This window comes from Convolutriloba macropyga, chromosome 6 (genome assembly GCF_964194025.1).
Source record: "Convolutriloba macropyga chromosome 6, txConMacr16.3, whole genome shotgun sequence".
Taxonomy (NCBI): Eukaryota; Metazoa; Xenacoelomorpha; order Acoela; family Convolutidae; genus Convolutriloba; species Convolutriloba macropyga.
This window is the reverse complement of record NC_134473.1, coordinates 15,419,227-15,445,511: the sequence shown is the minus strand read 5'-3', so window position 1 is coordinate 15,445,511 and position 26,285 is coordinate 15,419,227. Positions and strand designations below refer to the sequence as shown.

Here is a 26,285-nt window from a genome sequence, read left to right as displayed (position 1 = left end):
AAAATTGCGGAACATTCCTTGCTCGTGTCTCTCGTCTGGGCTCTGCTCTGTCCGCGTGTTCCAGTGCATCTTCATTGAAGCCAACTGTTTCTAACTGTGAGAAGTCTTCTGTGTCACTGTCTTCCAGTGACTATGAGTCTCTGTGACTCCCTCTTGTTGCAGTAGATCCTTCATCTAGTGCTGTTTCTCCAACATCCGAGGCCTCTTGTCTGTGTTGTTTCTTGAGTATTCACGCTCCCTGCGTCATGCCACTCCTCCTTTATTGCAGTAGATGTGTCCTGTCGTTCTCTGTTGTCATTGTCTGGATGACCATCATCTGGGTGCCAGATTCCCAGTTCCGACCCATCATCTAGTAGGTCAGCTGTTTCTTTGTTGTCAGGGATTCAGCCCACTTCAGACTCCTTGATGATCACATCTCGAACTGCCATCACCTTGCGTGTGTTGGGTATGTACACCAGGTATCCGTTTTCTCCTTCAGTGTAACCCACAAACTTTCCTTCCAGTGCCTTGGGTTCAAGTTTGCTGACTTCTCTGTCCCCCTTCCTCATGAAGACTGTGCAACCAAAAATAGATAATTTACTAAATGGAAGCTTAGTTTTTATACCTCTCATCAGCTCTGCTGGGCATTTTTCTTCTCGTCTCACAACCAAGTTTCTGATCCTTGCTGCGTGAAGAATTGCTGCTCCCCACATCATCTTGGGAAGTTCTGAGTCAATGAGCAAACATCTTGCCATCTCCAGCAGTGTCCTGTTGCACCTCTCAGCTAACCCATTCTGTTGTGGCGTCTCTGGTATGGTCTTCTCCTGTAGAATGCCTGCATCTAAGCAGTACGTCTTGAACTGCTCTGAGAGAAACTCCTTCGCATTGTCTTGCCTCAGCTTCTTGGGCGTCCCCACACTGTGGACAAATTTCTTCAGGCTGGCCAATTCTTAACTCTTTGCCTTAAGCAATTCCACAAACACAAACTTCGTGTACTGGTCCGCAAACACTATGCAGAACCGGAACCCTGACAGTGACTCTACTCTGAAAGGTCCCATAACGTCTGTGAACACCCTCTCCAGCTTCTCATCTGCTTGGGTCTCTGCCACTCTTGGGACTGGAGTCTTTGTGATCTTGGCCAATGCACACACATTGCATACATCATCGAGTTCCCCCACTTTCTCTGGTGCATTCTTGACCACATCCGCTTGATTCAAATGACCCAATCGTCTGTGCCACTTCCTTGCACAGTCAAGTTTCACGCTGTTGGAACTCATCTTGAATTCTAGAACGCTGCAGGGTAAGTAAAACAAATTATTTTCTTGTGTTAGTTTTACCCGAGTTCCCTTCTGGAGTTTCATGCAGCTGTTTCCTCTCTCGAAAAAGAAGCTATGTCCCCACTCCGTGCATCTTGAGACTGATAGGAGGTTTGAAGAATAGTCCGGCACACACAGAACATTTTTGAGTTCGCATTGGAATTCCCCTTTGTTTGAGGGTATGCTGATCCTCACACAGCCTCTGCCCACCACTCTGGAAGCCTCTCCGTTGGGATTTCTGACCACTGATTGAATGGTCACAAAGTACAGGAACGCATCGATGTTCGTCACTATGTTATCTGTACAACCACTGTCCACTAGCATGCCTGCTGTCTTCCACTGGGTTAGAGCTGCCCAGCATTCCTCGTCTGGTGTAGCCAATGTTGGACCCATTGCCACTGACTCATGTTTGCCTCCATCTCTTTGTCTCCTGCATGCCCTGTATAGGCGACCCTTCTCACCACACTTGCTGCATTGTGCTGTCTCCTTCCTGCAGTCCTTGGCAAAGTGTCCAGGGATCCCACACACAAAGCAGTTTCCTTTCTTGGGTCCCTTCTTGAAGTCACGCTTCACTGCCAGTGCCACTGAACCACTTTGTCCCTTGTGTCTCTGCACCGTGCTCTCATGAAAGTTCTGCAGCCTTTTCCTCAACTCTGTGAAGTTTGTTGCCGGGTTGAAGCTTTCCTGTATAACAAAACTTTCATACCTCATTGGCAGACCATTGAGGACCAAGGCGTTGAAGAGGGTCTCTGAGACTGCTTCCCCTGCTTCTTGTAGCCTTGTGAGCAACTCCTGTCCTCTGATGAAGAAGCTGTCCAAATCCGCAGAATCCTCGAGCTGCAGTCGAGCAAGCTGTGCCACTAAAGTCACCACTGTCGGCGTCTCCACACTCTGAAATCTCTCTTGCAAAATCTTCCAAGCCTTTGCTCCATCTCCAATGCCATCATCTCCCACACAGTCATGTCTCATCAGCATGAGGGTTGTTGCATCTAGAGTCAGTGCCAGATTGCACCACACTTTGTTCCGTTTCTCCTTGATGTCTGCAACTTCCTTCTCAAATGCATCCTTCAGCACCTTGTGGTTATTCTTCTCATCATTGGTTGCCCCATTGGCCAGTGGCGCAGGCTCATTGGGTTGCTCTTCTGTCCCCAGTAGTGATTTGTAGAGTCCCTTCGTCTGCATCATCGCCACAAATCTTGTGCTCCAGATTGGAAAGTCCTGTGCCTTTCCTTTGTAGGTCAGCAGCTTCACTGTCTGTTGATCCATTGGAGTTTGAGCAGGCAAAACAGTTGTGAAAAGAAAAGGTACTAAGCAGAAAAGGATTATGACTGTCAACAACAAATTAATTTTGTTTTGGAAATTAATATTATGACTTAGAAAATTGCTGGGTTATGGACTGTCGCAAGCGGAATAAAAAGCGTTTTTAACTAAGTAAAAGAATTAATTTCTCAAAAATGAGAGAATAACAAAATGATATTTTACAGTAGAATTTAGAGATTTACAGGAGCGATCTGATTATTAGATGAAGATGGTGATTTGAATTTGGGGATGAAAAAGGACCCAAAAATCAGCTGTATATATACCCATTATCAGTGTGAAAAAGTCAAGATACAAAACTAATCTTAGCACCGTGATTTATAGTGGGGGTAGCACAGGTTACCCAATATGGTTTGCTTATGCAAATCAGTCGCAAAGGGAACCATAAATGGAATGCAATTGCACTTTTCTAAGAATTCATTCACACTTCATCATCATCATTTAATACATGCTGGGAAGATTTTACATCAATTAATCTAACTCTAATAATAGCTATCTAGATTCACCAATTTGAACCGAATATTGATTCTAAGCACCATTTCTTGACGATTCATTTATATAATTTCTTTGATCGAAGTCATATTGCTTGTCTTTCTAATCTGGTAAGTCAAACTTTCTTTCTAATTCTCACTAAGTTTAAGACTATAGTTTGATCGATATTCTAACAGAACATACCCCTGTCTCTCAGTGAGAGGCTACAGGGTCTAGTATCAATACTAATAACCATTATAGATAGCAAATAAAACTTATGAGAACAAAGTTCAAGTATTGGGCATCTAAAAATGGGCTCTATGGGTTTATCCCGTTTCTATTTCTGACTTTGATTTTTTATACTGACTCTTTTCATTTTGAATTGCTTCGCTGAGCAGCTGCAGTTTAAAAGGACTTTGAGCAGAATGACAGAAGACTGAAACTAGCCTAGAGAATTCAGAAAGATTTCACGCAAAAGGCGGCAAATTGGGTAAAGCGAAAAAAGTTCGACGAAGTAAAAAACATAGCAGGACAAGTCCTGACGTACAATTTAAATAATTTTCATTGACTAAACAAAAAACTAGATATGGAATGAACTATGAATGGACTGGAAACATCATTTAGAAAAAAATCCGACCCAAAAAATTTAAAAAATACATTAAAAATCAAAAAGAAATTGCCGCATGTGAACCAAAAACCACTAGCGAGAATACGAATTTTTGTTCAAACACAGTTTTCTCACTCTATTTTAAAATTAGAGTGAAAAAATTTCACACCGCAAAACCACTCGCTTTTTCGCTCCACTTCTTGTTTCCGCGTGGCCAAAATCACCACTCCAATTTAACTTCAAAAATCGTGAAAACGTGTGATACAGATCTTAAAAAAAGACAGCGCCCCAATACAATTCAAATTCTTTGAATTGTGAAAATAAATAGGAGCGCCATAATAGCCGGCTGAGAAGATTAGGGCGGCTAATAAAAAAATAGGAGCCCTATAATAGCCGGCTGAGAAGATGAGGGCGGCTATTAATAAACATTACCGGAATAGCTGCGAAAGAATAGACCTGCGTGCCATATAATAGAGATAGAAACAGATACAAATCTGAATTGAAAAAAATCGACGCCGATCAAAAAACTTTGTAAAAAACATTCAGCGATAAATTGAAAGCTTGTTAAAATTCATTCCGCAGAATTCATTCCGCGGACCTTTACTGCACATATGAGTTCATTTGACCTTAAACAAATTCAAACTAAGCTTAAGTTTTTAAAGTGCAAAAGTCATTTTTATCGTGGGAGGTAAGTCACGTATGATCAAAATCTAATCACGCAAATAACCTAAAAACTTTTGCTAGAGCGAGTGAGAAATGACGTCACGCGCGCAAATGCCGTTAGTGAGAGGAAGAAGTCATTCAGAAAATTTGACTTTTTCAGCTTTGCTGGTGAACAAATGTAAAACGAAAAAAGAGCGTCAGACGACAAAACAAAAAAAAAGTTTTAACTGTTTTTCAAAAACCTAACAACAAAAAATGATTTAATTTTTATTGAAACGAAATTAAAGTCCCTCATGTTGCACAAAAAGACTATTTCTAGCAATTAAAACCAAAATACAAACAAAAAAAACTCACGAAAATCGGAAAAAAACTACCAAAATCGGATTAGCATATGTAAATTTTATAAAACAAAATTACATCGAGGTAGAAAGAGGCGTTGAGTATATGAATTATCAAAGAGAAGTTGCCATATTAACTGATTTTTGACAAAAAGACGGTTAAAAGATCCAAAAATGAAGAAATTAACAGAGAAAAAAAGCCAAGAATTAACTAAAAAATCAAAAAATATGTGCCAATTTTCAACTTGAAACTCATTTTCAGGCTCTGCGAAACATTGTGGAACCAATTTCCGAGGTTGACATTTCAATATAGTATCGAATAAACTTTATTTCTATAAGAAACCAAATTAAAAGCAAAAACATTGGGCCACTTAGTCCAAAAAACGGCTAAAAACGGTTATCTATATGTGCCATTCAGTCAAAAACTACTTTTCAACGTCAAAAAGTCATTCACTAAACGAAGCGCATGATCAAAAAACTTCTCTCGCTTAGCGAAAATCTGTTCACCAAGACAGCTCTTCTCACGTTTGCTTTTAGGTCAAAATGCCGCGTGAACAAATCTACTTCCTGTAAAAAAAAAGACCGAGAGAAAACCAATACTCCTCTTCGAGTCGTAAAAACCAAGAGCACCGCAATATAGCTACGCTCAGCTTACAGCTTCGCAGCTATAAAAAGAGAAGGCCAATAATAGGCTCGCTATAGCTGCTATTGATTGAACTTCATTTGAGGGCTCTTAACAAGCTTTTGAATTTAAGAGACTAGCCTTAAGAGAATCTTCAATTGCGTTTGAGCTGGTTGCAAAATGGTCAACATTGTGAACATTCCACACAATGTTGTTCACACAACTCAAATGCGCCGTGAACACCATGGATGGAACAATTGCTGTCGATTCATTATCCCGTAGAATAACATCACTATTTTTTAGAACCCACATTGCGACGGTGCCATTTGAAAAGCCAGCCATGATGCGGGTTCGATTTTGACTGAGGTTTTGAACATCAAAGCACAAACACTGCCCAGCGTCAACTCTCTGAACTAATTGGATCTCTTCATATTTGATAGCCGAACTCTCTTCCAGTCCTTCAACTTCAGATATGTCTATGGCTGTTAAGCTGAGATATCCTGCCGATGAAGCTCCTATGAAGAACTGGACAAAAGGGTTTCGCAAGTTCAATCGGAAGTCAAGCCATTTCAGTCGCCAAAAGATACCCGTAACTGATATAAAAGCACGAAAGGACAACAGAGTCTGTTTTTGATTCAATTTCCATAACTGAAACACAGATAGTCTGAGAGCCCCTTAAAACCAGAAGAATAGGCCAAAGATTTTCCCCTTAATTAAAACAAATGCTCGCTCTTTTCTGGACGCATAATAATTCAACGTTGAGTTATAGATATTATTACTATGAACGGCGCATACGTTCACATCAGATCGCGTCATTTGTAACGCAAAAAATATTGAAAAAGAAGCCATTGAAACATAATTGTATACGCTCTCCTTTCTGATTTTTTTGCTTTTTACAAAAAATATGAACTAATAAAATCCGACTCAACAATTGAAAATATTCTATGTATTAGGTATTCAAGACTAACACCTGTAAGTTATGAGGCATCTGATTTCTCTGGGAGGTCGGATATCTGGTCTCTGGACTCAACCTAGTTGAACACAGGAGATAAAAGCAGTCCGCCATGTGCATCAAACCACACGCAACGGGTTCCAATCCCAGGTTGAAAACAAAAGATGTATCTTTCAGTTGCGTTGACTTCAATTTATCCGGGATGTTTGTCGTTGTCTTGTCTATAGTTATTTTTTCAATACTGAATCTCCTCATCTGAAAAACATAACCTCGGAAGAATTGCTCTGGAACGACTAGTGGGAACTTTAATCAATTGCAGCCTGCTTCAGTCGGGGGGGGGGGGGGGTAACATATACAATTATTAAGATTTAAAGTGAAAAATGGCACCAGTTTCGGCGCACTTTTCATTTGACTTTTAGTATTAAATTGCCGCCAATTGAGTTCAGCTGCTTAAAATTGTGCTTGAGAGAGAATTTTAGATCACACGAAACGCAAAAAGTCAAGGGCGTAAAAGCCACTGAAATGTCAAAACCGTCAGGCGAAATTTTTGCATAAAAAACACGTTTACAATAATTGCTTCTCTACGAGAGCAATTAAAAATGTTAATTAAACAATCTTTGGTCGTTGTTAAAAAAGGGGAGCAATTTAATTTTTCGGAGCAATACGCTTCTAACAGGTCAAGTTTCTTCTCATCTTAACCATCTAAGTTACTCAATCAGTCTCATCAACCAACCTCAGAATTGCTACAGTCGATTGCACTAGATGCTCCATTTGACAGAACTTTTGAGAAAGGTGTCAAATTCGGAAACAGAGTTCCCCATGATATAATTTCATGATAAAGTCTACTTTTGTCTTGAATTTGAGACAAGATTTCGTGGTTTGCAAACGTCCTCCGAATAGTACTTGTGGTAGGAGGCTTGCGTTTTATCAAATCGTCCGATTCCATCCCAGCAGACGAATTAAGACACTGGAAGTCCGAAGAGACCGAAGAAGAATCCAGAAAGCTGCTAAAATCCATCTCTCCCTTCTGTTCGAACCCCGTCCGATCATGATCTCCCAAACTTGACAGGTCAAAAGATGAGTCCTTGGTAGTATCATCTAAACAAAGGACAGGTTTATGATACATTTCAACAATTGGTAAACATAAGACTAACGTCAGCCGAATTCCTCTCAAACGACCGCCGAGCAGTTGGCTTTGTCAGGAGCTAGCCACAGTTTAGTGAGGCTAGCTTTAGCTTGATTTGACTCTGCAACTTTTAGTTTTCTGGCCTTTTTAGTAAATAAATCAAACAAAAAACTGATATTTTAAAAAAAATTGCAAAATTTCAAAAAGATTCCAGATTTCGCAGTGAAAATGTTCAAAACTATTTTTTATCTCTGGATTTATGTCAAGTAACTCATCTGCATGACTTGAAAAGCTTCGTTGGCCAGTAATGATCGTAAAAGGACAAAAATATTCAAAAATTTTGAAAACAATCAGAAGTTTAACAAAATCTTGCTGAAACTCAATATATTAAAAACTAAAAAACCATCTCGTATCCCTATTTAAAGCTTTAAATAGTTTCACTGTCTGATAAAACATTCAATTTCATCCAGAAGCTATGCAGTAACTTACAATCAAACCCTCCAGGAGGTTCGCTGGCCCTTGAGGATGAAGAAACCTGAAAAATGACAAATTTTAAAAAAAAAACTTGAAAAAATTGCAGGTTTTGTCAAAAAATGCTAAATTTCGTGATGTTAAAATGTTGAAAAACCTTCCATTACCAATAGAAGCTATACAGAAACCTAATATCAAACCCTGCAGGAGGTTCGTGGGCCCTTGAGGTTGGAGACATCCAAAAAATGACAAAAATTCAAATAACTTGATGAAAAAATTGCAAGTTTTATCAAAATTTTGCTACAATTTGTGATAAAATGATGGAAACCACTCCATGGCCAATAAAAAATTTTAGCACCCTATAATCAAACGCTATAGGAGACTTCCTGGCTCCTGGGGCTCAGAAAACTAAGATAATGAGAATAAATTTTATAATTTGAAAAATGCAAGTTTTATATTAAAAAAATGTTTTATAAAATAAAAGTTCGCGATGTTAAAATGTTGAAAAAGTATTCCATTACCACTAGAATCTATGCAGTAACCTATTATCAAACCCTGGAGGAGGTACGGTGGCTCTTGAGGGTGGAGACAAAAAAAATCAAAAGACTTGAAAAAATGAAGTTCTATCAAAAAATTGCTTAAATTTTTCATATTAAAAAATTGCAAGCTATTACATGGCAAATAAAATTTTTTCAGTAACTTATTATCAAAACCTTAGCAACACTAGCAACAGCGGCGGTGGGGGGAGTGGGGGAAAAGTGGCGGTCAATAGTGGAGGCGGGGTTTCTTCAACCTCTTGAGAACCGCCCTTCACACCATAAGTGTAAGTCTCCAAAACAGTTTGAGCTCGAGCTGAAGCACTCTAAGAGCACTTAAGTGCCGCTGGGCTCTACCTGTTTATCCCGTTTTTGAGGAAGAAAAGTCAAAAGCGTCAGACAAAAAATCGGTCAAGCAAAAAATCGCATAAAAAACATCGCCGGAAGAATTCCGGAAACGCCTCGAAGTCGTCTTCGTGAATTCTTTCAAATCAACTGGTTCCTATTAAACTGGCTACTAAAAACGGAAAATTTATTCAAAATTTGAAGATAGCCCATAAAACCAACTGAACTAAAAAAATTTGTAAGCAATTGAAAACATAGCCGGCATATTGCCGGAAAATAGCCGCCGCTGACGCGCTTGATGCACAAGGTGATGGAGCAGAAAAAATAAGGAGACAAATTGACTGAATTATATCTGTTCTTTATTTTAGTTTCAAAAAGTGTTCTAATTTGTCGTGCAGCTTTAGTTAGATTCTAAAACCATACTTAATTCAGCTTCTAAACTGGAAGCTAATAAGCTTGATACCAGTAAAAGCTAGCAAACACTAATGAAATTTGATAACCAAATTCTCAATGACTTAATGACGGGTCTTTAAAGGTTTATCCCGTCTCTTTTGATTTTGATCTTATGACTTTGACCGTATTCATTATATTGCATAACTCAATGCATGAAAAAAATTTTAAAAAATCTAGTTATTGAAATTTAATTATTAAAAGCTAGTTGAAACAGTGAGTGAAGTAAATCAAAATTCAAACGTGAAAATCTTTGCTTATGTAAAACGAAAAACGTGCTGGAAAGGTAAAGCGAATTGAAAAGAGCGCCTAAATAATACCCTTTTGAGAGGCTGACGGTGGCTAATAAACATCACAGTAGGCGAGCAGCAAAAGTCAAGCCATCTTAGGCTCCCGAAATTATATTTTGGAAGTAAAATTTGAATATTGCAAGAAATGGCCAAAAACTGTAACAAAACTAATCAACTTCCTTCAATTCTCTCAATCGAAACAATTTTGCAATAAAAAAATCAATTGGTAACTAAACAAACTTTTTCGCTTTAACTATAAACATTAGTTGTTGCTTTAAATCACAATGAACGCGATAAAACTAAACAATGACCAACACATTAATCATGAAAAAGACTACAGAGAGATCAAAATTCAAACGCAGAAATTCGTATGTTAGCGAAACCAAGCCCCAAGAATATCTGCAGAAAAAAAATGTCGTTCTAAATTGGTAAAAGTGAAGCTAGCAAAACCTCGGTTCAATATTATGTTAAATGAAATCAATTGCAAACAAAAAAACTTTAAAAAATTCAAAGACAAAAAATATTAATTGATTAACTTCAATTTCTTAAAGGCAGGGCAAATAAACCTATAGGTCTTAGGAGAAGACTAGAAAAAAACAAGCTAGCGTATGAAGAATACATACATTGCGAAAAAGATTTTAAAAATCTACTTCGCAATTTCTGAAAATCAAAAAACAAATTCGAATCTTTAATTAAAAAACATAAATTGAGGCAATTGAGTTTTAAGAAGAAGCAACCCAGGATAAAGAACATTGCATATCCATCTTCCTGTCTCAGTAAGAAGTGAAAAAAGCTCAAACGCGAAACAGTAAAACAATGAAAAAATGTTCAAAATATGGAAAAAAAATCAATGAAATATAAAGAATTATCGCCGAAAGACAATTCAATTAGAAATAAAACGAAACCGAAAACACCGATGATGCAGCAAATTACTTCTTACGGTAAATAAAATCAAACAAATCAAAGTTCAAACAAAGAACTAAGAAAACTTTGACAAAAACCGCCAAAATCGGATATGTATGTGTTCAATTTTAAAAAAATGAAAACACATCATGTCAAATAGTTGCACCCAATTCCGGAATTATAAAAAAACCGTCAACATATTTACTAATTTGATTCAAAAAAGACCGCTTGAAGACGCAAAAAGGAAGAAATTACGAAAAAAGGCCAAAAATTTACAAATAGAAAATATGGGCAAATTTTGCACTTGAAACGCATTACTGAGCACTCAGAAACATTTTGATAGCAATTTCAGATGGTTGCATATTCATGCAGCATCGATCAAGATATATTTCAACAAAGAACCAAGTTACAATTTAAAAAAAATTGGGCCAAATTAACGAAAACACGGCTAAAAACTCATCTATATTCGCCAATTTCTCAAAAACTCTTTTCAAAGTCAAACATACCCAGCAGATTGCCAGAAAATAGCAGCTGTTGATTTCCATAACTCTATTGTGATTGAAAAAGAAAGCATCAACAAAAATTGATTTTTGTATAAAAAAATTTTTTTAAAGCGATTTATTTTGATGTCATTTTGTAATTGAACATACTCCTGTCTCTCAGTGAGAGGCTACAGGATCTAGTATCAATACCAATAAGCATTATAGACAGTAACTAAAACTTATGAGAACAAAGTTCAAGTACCGCAAATCCAAAAATGGGCTTTATGGGTTTATCCCGTTTCTATTTCTGACTTTGATTGTTTTTACTGACTCTCTTCAATTTGAATTGCTTTGCTGAGAAGCTGCTGATTAAAAGGACTTTGAGCAGAATGACAGAAGAGTGAAACTAGCTTACAGAAGTCAAAAAAATTTCACGCAAAATGTCGAAAAAGCGGCAAAATGGGTAATGCGAAAAAAATGTTTGACGAAGTAAAAAAAATAGGAGCGCTATAATAGCCGGCTGAGAAGATGAGGGCGGCTATTAAAAAGTCATTCACTGAACCCGGCGCATGAACAAAAAACTTCTATCGCTCAGAAAAAGTTATTTTACACGGCAATTTCACTCACTTTCACTATTAGGTCAAAACGCCGCCTGAACAAATAGTACTTCCGGTAAAAAAAAAAACCTTAAGAAAACCAATACTCCTCTTCGAGTCGTAAAAAGACCGACAGGACTAATTTAATTGCTACAAATTTCGTTTGAGAGCAATTAATATAATAACTTCTATAATCATCTAATTTTTTGTTAGTATTTGCGACAACAAATTTGCTCCAAATACTAGCAAGAATTATCGGTGTTCTGAAATATTTTGGAGTAAATTTCTCGGCTCGCTGTTGTATCAAACTTACTGTCACAATCATCTCCGTAAATTTCATTGAAGTTGATTCCTCTAGCAGTTGATATCCGCTTGGTGCTAGAGTCACGAGTATCTCTAGGCTTCTGTATGACCACGGCCTCTTGGAAACTTGGAGCGTCGCCACAAGCCGAGTGCTTGATAAATGCACGGAAGTCGAAATTTTGTTGGCACTTGGGACAAGAGTAGTTGAACTTGTCCACCGCCATCATTGTTTCTTTATCTTTGCTGTTATCATCTTTTGGCATTGTTGAACATAACTGAAGAAAAAAGAAACACCTTTATAAACATATGTCAAGTGGGTTCTATTCCTCCTGATTGACATAGGTTTTTCAGAATATCAATAGGCTACTTGAAAACATTTTTATTATTAAGCTATTCAGCACCGTTGTTGTGCCGACGAAGAACCTATGCAATCCTGTATGATTGCAATTTTCATTACATTTACATTTGAAATTATTATAGAAAATCCAAGAAAAAGCTGAATCGAATGATTACTATAGATAACGTGAGTATAGCTTAACAAGAAATGTGATTACCAATCAGAATTGATATGTACCATTTTAAAGGTGTTGAAATGTCAATTATAGAGGGTTACAGTCTATCGTGGAAAATGACAGGATATAACAGTTCGGATATGCGTTTTTGTGGTGTGAGAAGGCTGTCTGGTCAAAAATGACGGTACGTAAATTTATCAACCTTTTAGTTGATTGCATTTGAGTACAGAAACACCACGCGCATTTTCTCATTAGGGATTTTAATTAAGTGTTGACTATCAGAGGAAAAATATTAGCTGATTTATGACAATGATGCGTTAAAACTATATAGGTTCGAAATCATTCAAATTCAGCAAATAAAAAAATGTTTAAATTAAACTTTAGTGGTTTTTCACAGCCACAACGTTTTATCAAAAAAAACAAATGTGATTGAGCAAATGCAAAATTTTTTAAGGATATGAAGTCTAAGGTGTAACAGGAAAAACAACAAAAAAAATTAACAGAAAAGGAAACGAAAAATTAAAATATTCTAAAGATTTATCAAAAAGGCTTTACCAGAACAGTATCACATCCGAAATAGGATTCAATTTTCAAACTTTTACAGCGCATCATTCTAGAAATTAGCAATAACTTTGACTACTTTGTCCATGGTTTTCCAAACTTACAGCCAGGCAAAAAAAGACCAATTTATTTTTCAAGATGTAATCGAAAGGGACAGCAAGGAAAATTGCTTTGCAAAAACCGGTCATGTTTTCGTGATCTGGTGCTCAAAAGATAACCATGTCCTAAAGACAGTTGATATATTCGCCTCAGGATCATTTCAGCAGACCAAAATTATAAATAAACCTAATAGCAAAAATCTGGCAAATTGTCAAAAAATACCCACGATAGCTTCTCATATATTTGTCGTCTAAAATTAAAGTAGGTGTCATATAATTCTTCAAAAATTTTCAAAAACTTAAAAGTAATTTTTCCTCCAATTTCCAAAAAATAAACAAATTTTTAGAGGAAAGGTTGTTTTGAGAGTGAAGAGAGTCATCAAAAAATTATTCACGTGAATGAACACCTCGCTCTGATAAATGAGAACAAAAGCCGATTTGAAGTAATATTGACTTTCATATGATTGTAACATAAATCTTGAAGACCCAACAAACGACGGCTGATCAGAGCTGCGCTCAGCTACTGCTATCGCAGTTTTAAAACATGCCGGACAGATTGCCAAAAAATGCGACCATTGATTCCCGTAACAGTGAGTGGGATCGAAAACAAAATATTAAAATTCATTTTGATTTTTTTCGAAGTGTACGTTATTTTGATTGAACTTCGTTGTTCGGCATACTCCTGCTGCCTTATGAGAGAATACAGGAAATAGTATCAATACCAATCAGCAGTAGAGATGGTAAGAACAAAGTTCAATTATCAAGCATCTACAACCGGGTTTATCCCGTTTTTCCATTTGTGAATTTGATTTTTGACGCCAACTGTTCATTTTATCAACTGCTGCTTAACAATTTTCAGCAAATTGAGTGAAAAATGAAAGTACTCTGGAGAAGTGAAAGAGTTCAAACAAAATGCTGAAAAAGCTGCAAAATATGTTAAAGCCAAACGAACTTCTTCTGCCTGGAAGTGAGAAAAACATAGCCGGAAGACTCTGGAACCGCCTTGAAATAGATATACACATAGGCCCCACCCAATTACTCACACCTGCTGCTTAGTTACACCTCACCTCCCAATTGGAAACAATAACGCATCAAAAAATGACAAGAGAAAAGCTAAAATGATAAAAAGATCGGATAGAAATTGTTCGTAAATTGCGATTTTGAAACTACAGTGAAAAACAACCTTATAAAAACAGTTTTTATTCCCTAAACGACTCTCAACTGCTAGCAAAAGCAACAGAAACGGTACAAAAGCATCAAAAACCCTAAACAAATATTTTATATTAATTAATTCAGTGATAACTGCCCTGTCTAAACTTAAATGTTGAAAAGAGCTTAAACCTAAGAAGAAATTAAAATTTAAAAAACAAAAGAATATGATATAAAATTGATTTAAAATATTCAATTTTCGTCAACTCAAAAATGTAATCAACCTAATCAGAAGGTCACTAAAACATCTAAGGCAAATACATTCAAGCAAAAACACTTCCTAAGTTCTATAGACACTGAATTAGATTACCAAACGGCCAAAAAGCGTCTAACGGCGAAGTAGCAAAAAACTTCAAAAATTCATCAAGTTCAATATTTGCTTCAGATGTTATAAAAGCTTCCAGACGTATTTTTACAACTTTGTAAACAGCCGTGGCATAAAATTTGTTTACACCTACTTTTCTCGTTCCCACTCAACAATGACTAAAAAAACCACTCTAATTTTCTCTCTACTTTTGACTTCTGTTCAGCAGATTGACCCAATATACTTCTGTTCCCGTGCATTTTACTTCCCCAAAAACAGATCCTATAATTTAGCAATGGCAATTTCTAAAAAAAACAAGGATTATTTGAATGATAAACTATAAACTTTATCCGACCAGCAGACCAATTGAACATAGCGAGAAAGAGATAAAATTATTTGCACAAATTAAGAGATTTAGAGAAACTAATGGCATTTAAATTGTATTTTTTTGGTATAAGCTCGTAGAATACCAAGGTTTACAAATACAAAAAGCAGGAAAACGAGAAAAAAAAGACATGAAATCTAAGATAAATCTTGTAATTGACATACCACAGATGAGACGGAGTCAAAATCTATGAATTAATGCTTTGATTAATGCTTTTTAATCTTTGAATTAAAAATTAAAATCAGCAAAAAAACTGAAGACGCGCCAACACCCAGTTTTTATACCAAAACAAGTAATACAAATATGACACTGCGAAAAAGGACGGTAAAACCTAGCTGCGAGCTCAAAATTTTTTTGCCTGACTAAATGAACAAAAATACGAAAACGACAAAAAAACATCAAAATTCGCAAAAATCATTTTTAATTTGTCGAAATTTTTTACACAAAAAAACACATAAACGACCTCATTAATCGCAAGGTCTAGCAAAAAAAATAACTTCTTCAGTCAAATAAATTCTTCAGTTTTGAAGAAAAATTTGGACCTGTAATAGACATAGAGGCAAAAAATTGACAGAAAATTAAGATAAGCAAAAAAATGACAAACATTGAAAAATATCTTGTCTTAAATGACGTAAATATCCTCAAAACCAATTTTGTGCCCTCAAAATCAAACCAATGCTTTACGTTCAAGCCTTGAAAAAAGTTTCATATGCCCTTAACAGACGGAAAAAATCAAAATGTCAAAAATTCAATTAAATTGAAAAAAGAATACAAAATGGAACAATCTTTTAAGCTTAGGTAAAAATTTCCAAAACAAACACCTTAAAAAACAGATGTTGAAAGACAATCTGTACTGCGCAAGTCTTGTAGGACTGGACCAACGACAATTCAAGACTGATTTAACAGAAAACTCACAAGAAACTGTATTTGGGGCTCGAAAACATTAAAAGGTGACTTTTCAACCGGAATTCCGATCTTCTCAGCAGGCAGCAACAAGACCGTGTTCCTGGGAGACTACTAAAACCAGGTAAGTGACTGTAATGAAACTTAATGCCCGCTGGGCTTTACCTGTTTAGCCCGTTTCGAAATAAAAGTCAAGGAAAAAATGTTAGATCACATCTTAGAGAAACATAGCCGGTAGAATACCGAAATCAAGCAAAGAGTCGAGAAAAAAATTTAAAACCAAACTTTCCTAAATAAGCAAAGTCGAAAGAAGAAATAAAAATTAATAAGCGGAAAAACTATACAAAGCGTTTCAAAAATGCTTACAACTTGTAGTTTAGGAGTTTGGGTAGGCGGTGGCGGAGGGCCGATTGTATAAGGAAGAGGTACTTCTATGCAAAGAAATTTTCACTGAATAACCTTGGAACTGTGAAAATTATCTGCAGTGCCCAATTACTCAATGATCGAAAACAAAGAATTCAAAGTTGAAGTCATGAGCAAACTTGCTTTAGCTTAAAAACCCGTAGACTACCATTACTGGTCTATGAGTTGTAAAACTAGGAGCGCCATAATCGTCGGCAGTGAAAATTTGTGCGACTATCAATAAGAAATGAGAAAAACAAGAATACCCACAACTTATGTGATGCCTGAAAATAAATGTTCTGTTCAATTGATTCTTCTCTACCGCGTAGATACGGCATCGTTTTACAATCAAAAACAACTAAACAACTTATTTGTAGTATGGGTCAGAGTTTTATTTGCTTAAACAATTTCATCTCAACCTCTCATTTCATGAAAAAAGTTATATAATTGGTGTTTTGCAAAATAATATTTTCAGCGTCAGCGTAAACTGGCACAAATGATTGATGTGTGTGTCTAATAACGGTACAAATTAGGTGACAGGATACTACTGAATCAAGGCCAACTGAACAGCGGTATGAAACAAAGGCTGATTTCTAAAGAACGTAAAATACAATCAGACACAAACCGATATTTTTCAATCAGCAACAGACCGAAAACGAATTTTAAATCCAAACAGCACATTTTTGTGATTTCATCTGAAAAATTAAAACTGAAAAACTTTTTGATCAGACCTTTAAAAACTCAAAAAACCTCGAGGTCCATAAAAACAGGTACTTTAAGAAGTTTTTAATTGTCGGTGCTCAAAATTACCTTGTTTCAAGTGCAGAAAAAACAAACTTTTTGGAAATTTTCTAGTTGATGTTGAAATATGGTGATGGTTGTTTCGTTTGATATCTCGAAAATCGGAAACCAAAAAATCGGCAGGTAACACGGCTCAAATTAACATTATTGGTTTTCATGTACGCCAAGATGATCGAACAGAAGAGAAAACAAAACAGTTGGGCAAAACGGAACATGCCAATATGAGACAAAATATTACCTCCCCTCACTTTCTTCCAGATTAACTTTTGAAAGTTTTATTTATTGAAATTGGAGACGCAGAGAGCTATAAGAAGATACAACATATGTTAGTTCGGGATTCTCTCAAAAAACTTGTTTAAGTTTAAGAAATGTTGTAAACATAAACCGACGAACTGCCATTTTAATAAATGAAGGCAAAAGCCATTCGAAAAAAAAAACTATCAATAAAAATGCATGACCTACAGGGCCCAAAAATTTTGCATCAAACCTGGTTTAACAGCATTAAATGCACTTATGAACGAAAATCAAACAGCTTTTAATACAAAACGTTCGCTTTCTTCAATAGTTGTTTGCATGTACATTCGAAGAACGGGAGTTTTCCATATAAGGAAAAACTAGGGCACGCAGTCTTTCGTAAATTAATACTTATTTCCTAACCTGAAAACCAATTTCTATTTATACGTACAATGAATTAACTTAACCCATTGAAGTCAGACAAAAAAAACATCGAGTCTTTCCGTTCTCTGTTTTTGTTCTACCAGTAGGCTATGCAACCCCGTTCAGAGCACGCGCCATCACACAGTAAATCATTGCAAAAATTTGGCAAGTGCTCCATGGGGGTTTCAACTAAGAGTAGGGCACGAAAAAAGTTAAAATTTTATAGACAGTTATATGATGGACCTGTAAAAAGAAAATCTTTTATGACAGATAACTTTGGAAAACTATCAGGGTCTAATATAAAACTGCCAATTTTTCCATAATTTATTAGTTTCTATGCAATTAGATAACTCCTTTACTAATTTCTTATTTCATTCACTGCATTGGTTCGGTAGTTCAAATGACGCATAAGCAAGACACGTAATATCGATATGGGAAGAGCGTAAAATAAAAATGCGAGACATAATTGACTCTTCTTAATAATTTGTCAAAAAATTTTCCCCGAGTGAAAATTTTGAGGAGAGAATTTTGCAAGAAAATTAAATATCTACCTTCCAATGCCTGTAGAACTGATCAGCAGCTTGCATCTTGTTCGTTTTCATCTTCATGGTAAACGCACACTGATCACAGCTGATCACCATGTACGTGCTGTACATGTCAGCTACATATTCTCTAACGGATGTGGCGTCCATGTCTCGTATGATTAAACTTATGTGTCTAATATACATGTGGAAATCCACCGCATCGGTAGTCAGTTGCATGAGACAATACTGAAACACAAAGAATGTTTGGTATACAAACATCACCGACTAACGTTGAGCGAATTGCTCTCAAACGACTGACCAGTGGTTGGCTTCATCAGTAGTTAGCTGTGGACGGAGGAAGAGAGTTAAGTGGGAGGGGTTCAAAGTGAGGGGGCTGGTGTAGGGGGGGGGGTCAAACTTTAAGAATCGCCATTCACACCATGAAAATCTCTCAAAACAGTTTTGGTGAATTGCATGCGTCTAGAAAGCCGAAAGTCTAAGAGAACTTAATGCCCTCCGGGCTATACCTTGTTATCCCATGTTTGAGGACGGAAAATCAAAGGGTCAGGCGAAAAAAGCGATCAGACGAAAAGTTGTTAGTACGAAAAATCTGGTACGAAAAGTACAGCGTGACTATTAAAACTGCTAAACTTAAATTGAGAGCAAATAGGTACACCTTTCTTACTGCCCGTTCCCCATTCATTACCATGCGTGAACAAACTTATCAGCTTATTTGAACTATATATAGCCGGCATATTGCCGGAAATAGCCGCAAAATAGAACATAAACTGACAAATGTCGGAAGAATTGCTCTTGAACGACAGGCGAGGCATTTTAATTCAGGGGCTGCAGCCCAGATCAATTTTTCTTTATGGGTGCAAAAAACCTTTCCCCGCCGAGATTCCAACCACTGACCTCCCGATCCACAACCACACGCACTACCCACTGCGCTACAAATCATTTACCTGTGCTATTCTGCAACCGATTTTATATTAGCAACACGCTTTACTTCGGAGCAATAGAAATCACTCAAAAATGAAGAACGAAAGCGTGAAAAAGTCACTTGAGAAGTCAAAGAATGTTCTAGAAGAAAAGCACAAAATTGTCCAGCAAAAAATTTGCATAAAAAAGATACACGTTTACAATAATTGCTATGAACTTCGCTCAAGAGCAATTAAACGCTGAGACCTCATTGTTAACAAAAATCATTAAGACCAAAGACAAATTGCCCTTAGAAATATACTCAGATTTCAAACTATCCTTATCTTTAAATTAAATTCGAGTAAAATAGCCTCATAATTATTAGGCTTGGGTGACCTCTATTCATTCGATTCAGAATTTATATTCTAATCTAAGATTCAATAAGTGAGTGAAGAAGGCATTTTATTGAGTAAAGTAAGTCATATATTAAAGTTTATCACATCATACGAATACGCATCGTTACGCATACGAATAACAGTTGCCGAGTGACAGTAGTCACTTCAAACTTCGAATTCTTGGGGCGTGCTCAAATGGTCGTAACAAAAATGGGGAAAGCGACGAACTAAAACATAGCATGACAATGCCCAAAAAACACAAGGAATTGAATGAAAATCTCAAAATCGATTAATTGACCAGCTTGCTGATTGACAAATTCGATGAACCCAACCACTGGTCAACTATAGATAACTATGAACTCTAGATAACTGTCCAGATACCTGTTCAAAAACCACTACATATCAAAAACAAAAAACTAAATGGTTGCATTGCCAACAAAAACCTTGCTTGACAAACAATGGAAAGAATAACAGCACTAAAAAAGCAACAAAGGTTGTTAAAACTAAAAAATTAGAAAGTTTTTCAAAAATTACCCAAAACTTCTTGAAACTAATATTTTCAAATGCAACATTCTTTTGTAAAAATGCACGATAGAAGAGAAGCCTAAAACATTTCTAAATACATTTTTTCCTAATAAGGTCTTCAAAACCAATTAATTGTCACTCAAACGGACGAATACCAAGTACCATTAAAGCTGACAGAAGCATGGGTCGACCTATAGACATAACGAGGAAACTAAACCCATTGAAAAAACTGAAAAATTTAGCAAATGAACTTCTACCCATGAACCTACCTACGAAACTTAAGAAAAAAGTTTTAAAAAATTACTCACAATTTTGATGTTAAAAGGGGCTTATAGATATACATAAAAATTTGATTTAAAAAAATCATATAGCATCGGACACACATTAATTGTAACCGACCTAATTAAAGAAATTTGGTTAAAACAGGGCAATAATGATTCATTCTGGGCTCACAATTTTCAAAGAGTTACCTTCGCACTTTCAACTTAAAGTCCCCTGGAAATTACCTGTTCATTCCGTTTGAAAGCTGAAAGCAACGGTTAACACATAGCAGTAGAAGTAGTTAACTAAAATAAAAAAACTTTTAATGACTAAACAGAACAATAGACCTAAAAATGACGGAATTGATTCGGAAAGGCATTTAAAAAGAAATCCAGTCAAAAAACATGAAACAAGTCAAAAAGGAAATTAAATTCTGTAAAAAATCAAAATCGAGAGCAATTTTTTTCCCATAAGGGATTTTCTTAACTTTGAAAATCAAGCTAAAAAATTCAGTCCGCAAAACAACTCCTTTTTGATCTAAATTACAATGCCTAAAATGCAATGCCTCGCTGTTTCAAAACAAAACATAGCCGGCATATTGCCGGAAAACAGCCTCTAAGGGCCTTCCATGGAATTGAAACAACTAAAAAAATAAAATAGACAGATTGACCACAAGTCCTTTAATAGACCACTAGACTTTTTGGGTTAGATTCGGACTCATTTTTATGACACATGCGCTCTATAAGTAAAAAAAACTCCAGGAGCTTTTTCGAAATTAATATTAAAAATCAAAAACTCAAGACTCTAACACTCAAGAATTGGGGCATATACGTTTGACACTACTTAGATGCACACTATTAATCATTGAGCTTTAACTAGTGTATGTTTATAAGTGAGTTCAGGAGTCATTTTTTGAGTGAGATAAGTCACGCAATTGACCTAAAAGCAGAACAAATGACGTCACGCACACAAATTTGAACTGCAAAGCAGTAAAAGTCAATGGTCGCAAAAATCACTCTATCCACTCCCTAAACTTTCCCCTCTTCCAGTATTAATAAAAAAAGACAGCAACCCAATATAATTCAAACTCTTGAATTGTAAATAACCGAGGTGAGACCAATAATATACTCGCTATCGCTTCGCCGCTATTAATAATGGATTGGATGGACTGATAAGAGGTGGGACTATATATTACAAAATTAATCCTTATAGAGGAGGTAACCATGTTATAGAAATGGAGGATGTAACTACGGCGAAAATCTAGATGCGACGGAAAATTGAACCAATAGATAACTGTTCAGATACCTGACAGCTGGTATCTTTAGAGGTCGAAAAATGCATCTCTTCTAGTACAGTGCAGCAGTCGGGTTCAATTGTATGAACCATGAGAGGTAGCAGCCATTTATAGCTCTTCATGCACTTTCCACAACTGATAGTATAGTTCCATTTCGCTTTGATTCTAGCTAAAAACAAAAAGCAGATTAATACCTCTCAATAAATCTGATATATTTCTAAGAAAGTTAATATCAAAAACTTGCTACAAGGAAGGGCTCGTCCAATAATTATATTAACAAACAACTTTTGGCCAATTTAAAATGAAGCAATACCGTTGAATTCCAACTAAATATTGGCACTGAAAAGGCGATTCTACACGATTTAGGTATAATTTCTTTTTTTTTTGGGAATGAATTTCCCGTGTGGTGGCTGAGCTTACTAATTCAATAACCAAACTGAATAGCGCTTCAAGGCCATTTCAAGCAGTAAAGTTAGAAAAGCATGACAAGCTAAATTTAATGCTACATTCTATCGAAGCCATATGGATTTGTTAACTTTGTTCAACATTTATATTTAGAAACTATTATTAGCACAAAATCCCCATATATGAAATTAGAAACATTAAAATTAGAACATTATTGTTGTTGTTCAGTTATAGTTACATTAAATATGTCCTTTTCTATAATCTTTGAGATAGAACGTTGAAAGTTTGCATGACTATAGCCAAATTATAGTGCTACAATCTGGTGGAATAAGATTCCCCCTGGTGGAACAAAATTCAGTTTACAACTTGAGTTATTAACAAAGCTCCAAAAACTTAATTATTTCAATTTCAATTATTTTGCTATTCTGAGCGAAACAAGTTTGTTATACAGCAAAGCTGAAAGATTAGTAACTAAGACTAATTGAGCAACAAGTAAGGCAACGGTAATCTACAGTATAGCGGATAAAATAGTTCACAAAAGTTAACTGCAAAAACACAATATCCAGACAGATTTGAAACCGCTGAAACGAACTGGGCGGTGTAGTTTTTGTCTTTGATAGGAGAGCATCCGTTACATTTGGTCCGCCGACCCGGACAGTGGAAGGCAAACTGCTGTACACTCTGATGAACAGAGTGCCGAAGGCACCCCAAAGAGAATCAACCAAATCAGCAACAGGCCAGTAAGGCGAATAGAAGAGTTCAATTTAATAAAAAAATTGAAGTGCGAACCCTCTTCAAAGAAAATAAGCAAAGCAAAAGCAAAGAGCGACCAGGCAATTCAAGCGAGACCAGCAGAGAGGAGCTTCAATCAACAGCTCAGATACCACAAGAATTTTCAAGATTTAATGGAAGAAGTTAACACTAAACGAAGGCTTGGCAACAAAAAAAATTGAACATTCAAATCGACCCAGCAAACTAAAGGTCCTATACCAACAGACAGTTCACCTTTTAGAAGAAGAAATACCCAAGCAGCTGCAACGCCAAAACAAGCTTGCACCCTACCCTACAAATTTTGTCGAAGACCATCCGAAGCAAGCAAGGAAGTGCAAAGCAAGTTTGGACTATCATTGGCTTGCACATATAGGCAAAGGCATCCAACCACAAAAGAATGCAGAGAAAAGCAACACAACTCCAGCAGTGAACGACAGCGGGGCAACAACAATTACCCAAAGGACAACCCAGTTGATCAAACAGTACAAAAAAGAGCAACAGCAAGCCGCCAAGATACGGAGAATGTTTCCCAAACATCGTCAGCAAAGCAAAGACGAGGAAAGAATGAAGAAATTTAATATCCAATTCGAAACCAAAATGCTACTGGAACAGGCACGGTTCGAACGGAGAAATCTAAAGCTTGAAATGCAAATGAAAGAACTGGAAACCAAACATCATCTACTGGATGAAGAGCGTGAGCTAGAGCGCAAAGTGAAGAGAACAGCATTAGAGAATGGTGATGTACGTTCCCAATCAACTAGTGCTCGAGATAAATCACCCTTCATCTGGACCCCAAAGAAGAGAGATGTCTCAGACTGGACTAGTAGGATCGACAACCTTCTAACACTAGATCGATAAAAAGCTCACTTCGAAGCAACCCCTGAAGTAAACATGCATAGTCACTCACGATATCTCGGAGTTCACGGGACCGATCTTCAAGTGTTGAAGACCGGGACGTTTCCCCTAGAGCTGGTCTACCATAAAACAGTAGCCACGCAGGTAGAAGTAACCTACCAAAGCTGAAGTTGAACAATTTCGATGGAAACCCTCTCGAATGGCCGGAGTGGTCTAGTATGTTCGTTTCTGCAGTGGATCAACGACCAATACCAGACTCAGGGAAGCTGAGCCATCTGAAGACTCTACTGACAGGCAAGACAGGGTCAGCGATCTCTGGAACGGGCTAATCTGGACAGTTCTATGGTGCTACATGGAGCTTTCTGGAGGGGAGGTTTGGGATGGCCTCATGTGAACATTGCTACACAACTGGAGAGTCTTCGCAAAGCAAGTCAGGTGAAACCTCACGACTCAACAGGTTTGATCAGTTTCTCAGTTACTGTTTTGAACTTCGTGGATGTGCTTAAAAAGTACAAGCAGATTGGTGATCTGCAATCAACCTCGACACTGTATATGGCAATAGATAAACTAACTCAAGTTCTCAAAGAGGTGGTGGTTCTATGTTAATGATAAAGATGAAGATTGGAATGATCTGATTATGTTTGAAAAGTGGCTATCTAGGATGGCATTTGTGCATGAAGTGTTTACAGCTTTCAAGTGAGAGCGAAGAGAAGACCGAAGAAGCACAAATAGAGACAAACGGTCCTCGAAAACATCGAACTTCAGTTCTAGTTCGAACGTGGAAACAAAGCAAATGCAAAGTGATCAGTGTCCTCTACCTGATGGAACTCATAAAATATGGAACTGTGCACTATTCAGGAACATGAATGTGAATGATCGGTACGCAGCAGTGAGGAAGGCAACGCTCATGTCACGGATGTCTAGGCAAAGGACATGCAATCAAAGATTGTAAAGTCAATGTGTGCGGTATCATTGGATACATCAAGAAGCACAACCGATTGCTACACTCAGAAAACCAAATGGACGAGGGCAATCACGCAGTCAACGTAAGCGCAGCAACAATCAACCAGAGTAAGGAAGTTAAGAGCTTTCTTCAGATGGTTCCTGTCTCAAAAAAGAGCGGTTGCAACTGGCTGAACACATACGCTTTCCTCGATAGTGGATCAACGGTTTCTTTCATCGACCAAAATGTGCAAGAGAAGCTACGAGCCCAATGCACCGATGTCACGCTCAACAAAGCCGGCATACACGGAACAAAGGATCTGAAGACGGACTGCAGTCAGAGGTGCATTCAATCGAAGCGTTTGAACACCCCTCAATCGCCTTGGGAAACACGAATTATAACTAAAACAAGCTGAAACGAAGCTTCAATCACTTGAGTGTTCTACCCAACAAAAGCTTTAACTTGATGGAAGTTGGCATCATCCTTGGTCAAGATGCTTATGAGCTACAATGCCCTTTGACGGGCAGAAGAAGCCAAAATGTTTGTCATTTCGCCTTCACAGAAGATAAGAAAGTGGCTGAGAATACCCAAACCTGGTGCGACAGAAACCTATGCTTCTAAAATCAACGTCTTCAGTAAGTCAAAGATGGAACTGCAGGCACAAAAGATGCTAGAAAATACAAAGTTTACAGGCGAGCGGTACGAATTGGGAATGCTGTGGAGTAAAAAGAGCCAAACCTACCCAAAAACTAAAGCTCAGCCTTGGGTCAGCTTTACCCACTGGAGCGAAGATAACAAAGGGGCCTATAACTGAAGAGTTTATATCAGCAGTTAATAGATAGAGATGTATAAAAGGGTTTCGTAAAGACATTGGACGAGTATTTACCACACCATCCAGTGGTGAACCCGAACAAGCCTGGCAAAGTAAAACGTTTTTGCAATGCTGCATCAAAGTACAAAGAAGTATGATGAACGCCAAACTACTAGCAGGACCAGATCTACTACGCGGGTTGATTGAAACAATGTTCAGATTTCGTGAAGGACCAATAGCCCTGACAGTTGACATCGAATCGATATTTCTACAAGTGCAAGTTCACGAAAAGGATAGGCTTTGCTTGAGGTTTCTATGGCGTCCAAGAACTAACGAACCTGTTCAGATATACGAATATCAGCGTCATGTATTTGGAGCTAAGAGTTTTCCAACTTGCGCAAACTAAGCTCAAGCGAGAGGGACTCGACAACGAAGAAATGTATCCAATTGCAGCAAAGGCAATACAAAACAACTTCTACAAGGACGATTTCATCAAATCGGTAGAAACCCTCTGAAGAAGCAATTGAAGTCTTCAATCAACTACAACCTCTTCAAACACAACATGGATTTGAAGTGAAGAAGTCGATAAGCAACAACGATGCAGTTACCGAAGCAATCCCAGAAGATTTGAAGTCAATCAGCAACATGAAACAAGTCGACATGGAACCCAATACGGAGGGATTCTCAGTGCTAGGACTGCAATGGGCTGTTACTGAAGATAGTCTTCAAGTGTGCAGAGGTAGGAACAAGCAATTTGAAGCACCTATAACCCAGACGAAGATTCTGTCACTAGTCTCTTCAATATTCGACCCGATCGGATTGTTTGCTCCGTTGAGTGTTCACATGAGAAGACTCCTGAAAGGCATCTGCACCAAGAATGGGCAACATTGGGACAGCGAAGTGGAGCCTGGCAAAGAAGCAGAATTCCTGAGATGGAACGAACATCTTCCAATTGTAGCTGAAACAAGCATCGATACAAGA

At 37.2% G+C, this 26,285-nt stretch overlaps 1 protein-coding gene across 1 annotated transcript in view; it reads right to left on the bottom strand.

The window, feature by feature from the left end:
- The window catches only part of LOC142341513 (uncharacterized), a 37,458-nt gene that overhangs the window by 7,576 nt on the left and 3,597 nt on the right, over positions 1 to 26,285 (bottom strand). Inside the window, exons 2-7 of the mRNA XM_075392500.1 lie at positions 21,531 to 21,688; positions 18,151 to 18,369; positions 11,778 to 12,042; positions 6,999 to 7,363; positions 6,284 to 6,520; positions 5,455 to 5,961 (exon numbers count right to left, since the gene is read on the bottom strand). Coding sequence (XP_075248615.1) covers positions 5,455 to 5,961; positions 6,284 to 6,520; positions 6,999 to 7,363; positions 11,778 to 12,042; positions 18,151 to 18,369; positions 21,531 to 21,688 — 1,751 coding nt within the window. The remainder of the gene's footprint in view (positions 1 to 5,454; positions 5,962 to 6,283; positions 6,521 to 6,998; positions 7,364 to 11,777; positions 12,043 to 18,150; positions 18,370 to 21,530; positions 21,689 to 26,285) is intronic.